Source organism: Musa acuminata, chromosome BXJ2-6 (genome assembly GCF_036884655.1).
Source record: "Musa acuminata AAA Group cultivar baxijiao chromosome BXJ2-6, Cavendish_Baxijiao_AAA, whole genome shotgun sequence".
Taxonomy (NCBI): Eukaryota; Viridiplantae; Streptophyta; class Magnoliopsida; order Zingiberales; family Musaceae; genus Musa; species Musa acuminata.
The window spans coordinates 1,013,345-1,021,376 of NC_088343.1; the positions used below are offsets into that span (position 1 = coordinate 1,013,345).

General features: G+C 37.5%; 1 protein-coding gene across 1 annotated transcript; it reads left to right on the forward strand.

Annotated features, from left to right (window-relative positions):
• The first annotated feature begins 2,099 nt into the window (after positions 1-2,099).
• LOC135614108 (ankyrin repeat-containing protein At5g02620-like) lies at positions 2,100-6,657 on the forward strand. The gene is made up of 3 exons (XM_065111134.1): positions 2,100-3,321; positions 4,154-4,563; positions 5,391-6,657. Exons 1-3 carry the CDS (start codon positions 2,883-2,885, stop codon positions 6,252-6,254), a joined length of 1,713 nt encoding a protein of 570 aa, XP_064967206.1. The 5' UTR covers positions 2,100-2,882; the 3' UTR covers positions 6,255-6,657.
• The last annotated feature ends 1,375 nt before the right edge of the window (positions 6,658-8,032 follow it).

Sequence of the window (8,032 nt, forward strand, 5' to 3'; positions counted from 1 at the left end):
TCGAGTTCTTTTACCTCTTTCTTTATCGTACCTTCTGCAGGCAATTTGAGGCCGAACTAAGATCAAGTGAGATCGTTCTCTTTTGCGACTCAAATTACGGTGGATGATGATGCGCTAAAAGGAGTCTCGGTGGCCAAGTCAAGCTGGTTAGACTAAGCAACAAAAGATGAGACATCATTGGTTTTAATCGGTCAAACTGTTGCTTTTGATGCACATTATAATACATAATGGTTGCTGATGCAGTGCAGTTTTTGGTAGCTGCAATGCATCGTAAGCGGATCGAAACCTCGTGGTTGTAATCTATGGGGATCAAAAGCTGAAAGTTACTTGGTTCTCTACCTCGTCATGAAGTTGAGAATAAGCGATTCAAGATATGGCTTCTTCTCATGAACATTATATAAATGATGGTCGATGATGCAGTGCAGATTTTGGTGGCTGTAATATATATTATAAGGAGACGAAAGCTGAAACATGAGGTTCCCAAGCTGTTCATCTGCCACATGAAGTTGGGAACTTTGTGATTCGAGATACTGCTTCTCATGAAGTAATACGTCACAAGGATATCAAAGCTGAAGTATTCATCAGGTTCTAGTTTTCATTCAAAAGGAATCATATCTTTAATGTTTTGTATTGACTATATTTTCTCGAGAGCCAAACCTTATTATGTTTCCTGCAAGTCTCCGGTGGAAGTCAAGCCATGCTTCCGATGACATCACTAGCTTGGGTTGGTCAAAATCTTGCTTCTCATGCACATTACGATGGTTGACGATGCAACGAAGACTTGGATAGTTGCAAGAGGTCACAAGGAGCACAAAGCTGAAACCTCTTCATTCAAAGTACAACCTTTTTCAACTTGAGGTAGTGTGTAAAAAGTCAAACCTTGTGGCCAAACATTAATGATTTTTCATGTACAAAAAAATCATAATATCTCAATTATTTTTGTAGAAAAGAAATATATAAATATATATATAGTTAAAATTAGGATTATTTTTTAGATCTTCTTTTACCTCTAGCTATAATAAATCTCCTTAGAACATTGCTTCAAAAGCACATTTAATATTACAAAATTAAGTTGAAAAAATGAATCATGGTCATCTTTGCAACTATAAGCTAAAAAGTTGATCTTAAGCTAATTAGACACCTATATATCAAGAAAAGAAGACACAGTTTGCACTCAATTTCCATCACAATGGATAAGAACAACAGCTACAATTTAACATATCCTATTAAACAACATTTGTATTTTATGCAAAAGGGATTTGTTGTCGGCAGATCAGAAAGGCAAAATCCACTGTTAGTTATTATCTATTTGAATAAGACTACATTTTGGGATGTCGCCTTTCTGATTGATCTACATGGATGAAGAACATGCCTATATTTACTAGAAAGTCTTAAATAATAAAAATAGAGTTAAAAAAGATAATCCAATCATACTGCCAAATTGACGATGACAACGGTCATATTTTACTAATAAACATTAACATATTTATGTGGTAGAGGTTAATAGAGTGAAATTGTGATATATAATGAGAGAGAAATCTTGCAAAAGCATTTCCAAAATTACAATGTTTCTTATAATCATTTTGTTGTTCATTATGAAAAAAAAAATTCATGAAGATCTCTCTCTCTCTCTCTCTCTCTCTCTCTCTCTATATATATATATATATATATATATATATATATATATATATATATATATATATATATATATATATATATATATATATATATATATATATATATATATATATATATATATATAAAATTTAATTTAGGATCTCTAATAGCATCTTAAAATTTTAATTAGTGACATTACATCTACGTATATTTGAGTGCATATCTGATTAAATGGGCCCTAAAAAGTATTTATCTCTCCATAAATATACTTAAATTACTCACAGTGAGAAACATAAAGAAAAAAACCAAAAAAAAAGATATTTACAAAGATACACACACACACACACACACTAATATTAAAGCAGTAAACTCTGTTGGCCTTCAGACTGCAGTGGCCACCTTTCCTTGCTCTCGCCGGAATCTTATCTGTCACTGGTTTTGCTTTGGAGTCTTGCGCCTGCAAGTGTGCCCCCCCCTCCCCTTGTTTGATGTTGATGGCAATAGCCGCCATCATTCCCACTCTCTTTCAACCTACAGGCCCGGGCCAACCAAATTCTGGTTTGGCGAAGTGGTGGCACGAACGCTGAGGCCAACGCGCACCATTGCTACGCGTCAAGCAATCGTTTTGCTCGTTGAACACAAGGGTGAATGATCGATGGGCAGGCGTCTCGGTGCTTCTTTAGCTGCTTTAGGTTCTGTCCTGGAAGCACGAAGGTGAAAAGGAGGAGGGTAAAGCGAAAAAGAAGGGTTCTTGGTTGTCCACTCTGAGTCTTCTTCTCAGCTACTATGGTGAAATTTCTGGTCGCCAGAAGGAAGTGAGCGTGATTTTTCTGCTAGAAATCTGATAAGGGTTGGATTTCTAGCTTTATTCTGGGTGTTTTGGGTGTGGGACGGAAGAAAGGAGGTATTTTTGTTTGGTTTGGGGCTTGTGATGCGGGATAATAGGGTTTTCCTCTTTCATGATTGGGAGATGTGTGTAAGCGATTGATCCGAGCCCTGTTTCAGGACATCTGATGTGATGATAGCTGAGGTCTGAGGTGAATTTGTAGATTTCTGGTAACCGAAGTTTGAGCTGAGTGATTGGTGAGATTTCTTCTTGTTCTGACATCTGATTTGGATTCTTGAGAGGAAAGAAGAATCATTTGCCAAGCTAGATTTTGTGGCCACAGTTTTTCGTCTGTGATGTTCTTGGTTGTGAGATAGAAGAAGGGGGGTGGGGCGGAGCAAGGAAAACTCTTTTCTGCAGAATCCTTTTGGCTTTGGAGATGGAGAAGCAGTCGAGCCTTCGAATTGGAGCCTTGGAGAAATTGCAGAGCTTTCGGCTCGGGGTGATGGAGAAACAGAAGAGCTTTCGGATGGACAAACAAAGGAGTTTTCGATTGGGAGATAGACAGCAAAGTTTCAAAGAAAGGAAGAACAAGGAGAGCCCTGGCAAGCGTGGGGATTTGGAGCTCCATCTTGCTGCTAGGGCTGGCAATGCAGTGCGTGTACACAAGATACTCTCGGAGTGCAGTGAGACCCAGTTGAAAGATTTGCTTTTCAAGCAGAATCAGGATGGGGAGACGGCGTTGTATATTGCTGCAGAAAAGGGTTATGTGGAGGCCGTTCGGGAGATATTAAAGGTTTCAGACATTCAATCAGCTGGCATCAAGGCCAATAACAACTATGATTCATTTCATATTGCCGCTAAGCAGGGCCATCTTGGTAAGCCATTAATCCCGATCACAACCTTTTTTTGTTATTCCATGGGTGTAAAATATCAACGATGGTAGATGAATAGATAAGTACATACCTTATGAAACAACTACCCATAGATGACATCAATTGTTTACTTTATTGTGGTTGATATGGTGTTATTATTCCTTGTACTTTGAAAGAAGAATTTTGTTGTTTTGATTACTGTTGGCTAGTCTATTGGTGTCACCGCAACCATGAGACTCATGTTGGATGTGAAGATTAGTGAAATAATGTGATGATTTCTAGGTTGTCGCATTGAAGATGTTTGATGATAAAATAATGTAGACTTTTTCCTTTCCTCTATCTGATGTCAGGATCTCCTGATTCCTTTTATCAATCACATCGTTTAACTTTTGAAACCTAAAAGGATGAATTCATAGAGTTGGTAAAGGTTTTCAAAGTTACATAGACAATTGACACTTTTTGCCCTGTTAGTTATCTGGATTTTTCTTTCTGGCATTTACTTTAAACAGCCTTTGCTCAAATTCTGCTTATTTTTGGTAATTTACGAAGATGCTAAACAGCCACATATAGGAAAGATGTAATAGTTTGATCGAATATTCGGCAGCTTTGGTGACCCAAGGATAATAATCGTTCTTCACTATATAATATTTTTGCTTCCTAAGAATAGTGTAACTTTGTCTTCAATAAATCCCATGGATTTTCCTCACAATAATAAATCTATTTGTTTGTTCCACTTCCTATCTGATCACTTGTTGAAACTATTCTTATTGAGTTCCTTATATGATTTGATTGTTGGATAATTAATCTGTCTTTGCTTGTATCTTTGGATATGCAGAAGTGTTGAAGGAACTCTTCCATTCTTTCCCTGCACTGGCCATGACGACAAATTCATTGAATTCAACAGCCTTGGACACTGCTGCAACTCAAGGTCATGTTGATGTCGTCAATCTACTGCTAGAAACTGATGCAAGCCTTGCTAAGATTGCAAGGAATAATGGAAAGACCGTCTTACATTCAGCAGCAAGAATGGGTCATGTGAACGTGGTGAAATCTCTATTAGATAAGGATCCTCGCATTGGTTTAAGGACTGATAAGAAGGGACAGACAGCATTTCACATGGCTGTGAAGGGCCAAAATGTTGAGATGGTGATGGAGTTGCTGAAGCCTGATCCATCAATAATCAATTTAGAAGATAATAAAGGGAATAAACCATTGCATATTGCTACAAGGAAGGGCAATCCAAAGGCAAGTTACTATATCTTAAAATTTAATTTGGTATTAGCTGTTTGCAAGCCCTACAGGTTGCATGTTTGTTTTTCTGTGTTTTTGTCTTCTGCCATCTATGGCATACCCTTCTGTTCCGTCAACTTTTAAGATTGAAGTGCTAGATCTCATTGTTTGCAGATGTGAGTTTGTTTGGTCTAAGGTAGCTACGCATGCCTGATTTGTTTTAATTATCCTTTTGCTTGCTTGATCACCGATGACTCTTATGTTATCCCTTAAGTGACCTTTCTAACAAGAAATTACTGTGACAATCTATTTGTCCCAAATTGGAATTAGGAGGATTTTGACGATATATAAAACTAGATGTGTTCAGTATTAACAATGTAGGCTTAAGCATTTCGGGTTATCTGGTTATAGGCTCAGTCTATTGAGTCACTATGCCAGGGGACTAATCAGGTCGGGTCATGATATCTGGTTGTTTATTGAAAGTTATTTGTGAACTACTGTTTGGCACCACCTGTCTGTAATATGTTGCTAGTAAATTTACCTTAGCGGTCATACTGAAAAGCTAAGAGAGATGTTTATATAGGCAGTACTTATATTATTATTTATTCTTTAGCACACATGGAGTACTTGCTGTCTTCAAGAGAGATCAATTGCCCGAAGCGCAACATGCTTTGGTATAATCTTCTTGACTGTTGACCTTTAATATTTATCTTGAAACCATTGTATATTTCATTCTAGAATCTGCAGTGTTAGGACACTCATGTGCTGGACTGCCTTATCATCTATGTAATTCATGTCAATTTGCTAGCAACGAGTAAAAAATCTGCTTTATGGTACTGCAGATTGTACAGGCTTTGATATCAGTTGAAGGAATCGACATCAATGCAGTGAATAGAGCAGGTGAAACAGCCCTCAGCATTGCGGAGAAATGTGAAAATGAAGAGATTGCTGCCATTCTAAGAGAATTTGGTGCAGTTGTTGCAAAAGAACCTGCAAATACAATGACTGCTGCTAAGCAACTGAAGCAAACTGTCAGTGACATAAAACATGATGTTCAGTCCCAGCTCAGACAAACGCATCAAACCGAAATGAAGGTCCAGAAGATCAAGAAGAGGCTCCAAAAGCTCCACCTGGGAGGTCTCAATAACGCCATCAATTCCAACACTGTGGTTGCGGTTCTCATCGCCACGGTGGCCTTTGCGGCCATATTCCAATTGCCCGGCCAGTTTGTTCCGGACGTTGAAGATGGATTTACTCTTGGACAAGCCTATATCGCGAAAAATGCAGCATTCATCATCTTTTTGGTTTTCGATTCTTTGGCTCTATTCATCTCATTAGCAGTGGTGGTCGTCCAAACTTCCTTGATAGTCGTCGAGCAGAAGGCCAAGAGGAGGATGGTCTTTGTGATGAACAAGTTGATGTGGCTGGCTTGCCTCTTCATATCAGTGGCCTTCATTTCCCTGACATACATTGTGGTAGGCCACCACGACTTGTGGCTGGCTTGGTCAACCATGGCTATAGGTGCCACAATCATGCTGACCACCTTAGGATCAATGTGCTACTGCATAATTGTTCACCGAATAGAAGAAAAGAATATGAGGAACATAAGAAGGAACTCAGGGAGCAGGTCCCGCTCGTGGTCTATTTCAGTCGGTTCGGACTCAGAGATACTAAATAGTGAATACAAGAAGATGTATGCCCTTTAGGATGGATATGCTTTACACTTCAGTTTCTGCACTAAAAGAGCTATTCATAATCCTCGGTTACAGTTCGTATATATATATAGATATATGACACGGCTTGTATTGGCCACATTCCACCAGATGAAATGATTGAGGAGCAATCTCGAAGGGCACTGCAACTTGTAGGACATGAATGATCTACTGAAGTTGCCTTGAGCTCAAGATGTCAATCCTAGTGGGTAAAGGGTATCCTCCATAGAATGTGATGGGTGTTCATCTTCTATGTTTAAAGATGGAATCACACTACTATATAATATTTTTAGAGGAATTTGCATGGAAATATGTCTCATCCATGTACATTTATATCTCATTAGAAAAGGTCACCAGTTTATCTTTGGAATCAGCATCGATGAGATTTAACATGTGACTTCAAATTGTTACTGCCAACTGTGGAAGAAAGAAGCTGAAGCACAGAACAGGCTGAAAACTAATTCTATAGCAACGAGGAAGAAGATGCTCAAGCAATAACAAGCATTGAGGTACACTGAGATGGTGAAATGGCTAATTAATTACGTTTCACTGAGACATTAAATTTGTATGGTGTTGTACTACTACACATGGTTTTTGGAGTAAAGGTATGGAAATAATTGAGTCAAAAAGGAGCAGGAAAAGGAGGATGCAACAGCCACAGCCAGCCATGGAGATGCTATGTGGGGCTGGGTTCATCAGTTTCCCAGGACATGCCACATGCTGCTACTAAACTCTTTTGTCTTCCTATCTCAATCCTCAGCCAAAAAAAAAAAAAAAGAGAGGCTATTATATTAGCTTATAATTAGCAAAAAAATCGTGCTTTTTTAGGTTGATCTGTCTATTGTAAGCCTCTCAGAGATCACATCACTTGAAAAAAGAAAAATTAATTAGGAGTAATTATGTGGGCATCGGTGAAAAAAAGTTAATATGAGCTCATACATGGTATGAAACCTAAAACAAAGGAATGGGACCAACTTCTTCTTATCAGCAACTTGGGGTAGGGAGTTCCTCCTTCTAGGGTTTCTAACTTGATTATGATATGAGCATGATGTGCAGCACTTCTGAAGTTAAACCTTTTCAAGAAGTGGCCTATGCCTTCAAAAAGTTCTATTGAGGACACACATAGTTGGCAATAGGATAAACACATAAAAAAGTAGCAAAAATAATCATTTTTTTTATTTTAACAAAATAATTCAACTAGGGTCCTTTTTTTTTTTTTACAAGGAGTTCAACAATAAGAAAAGATCTAAAAATATAAATTTTATATTGAATATTTTTATTATGATAATTACAAAGGATTTAAGATCTAAAAATAATATTAGCACTTTTACATATATTTGATATATCTTTTATCAATTTTTTTATATTTTATAATTCGATTATGTTGGTCGGGTCGAAAATTGATTTACTGATCGGTCCGATTTTAAAAATATTATCTTGACCCATCTCACAAATTATATGTTTTGTGTTATTGGTCCTACTTTTGTTCCAATCTAATAAATACCAAAACCTAATATTCCAGATGGCATTTTACCAAAGTGATATAGTAAAATAAAGTGACTAATTTACCCTTGCCAATTCTTCAACTGTTTGATGCATTGTTTGGCCTCTCATGCAGAGTGTGTGATTCATATAAGTGGTCCAACCTATCCATCAAACTAATAATTGCCTAAAATCCAATGAATTATATAATTATAGAAAGGATGACTGATTCATCACTACCCATTCTTTTGCATGCAGTCAAGCCCCACAAGTCCTTTCCTCAAGAGAGA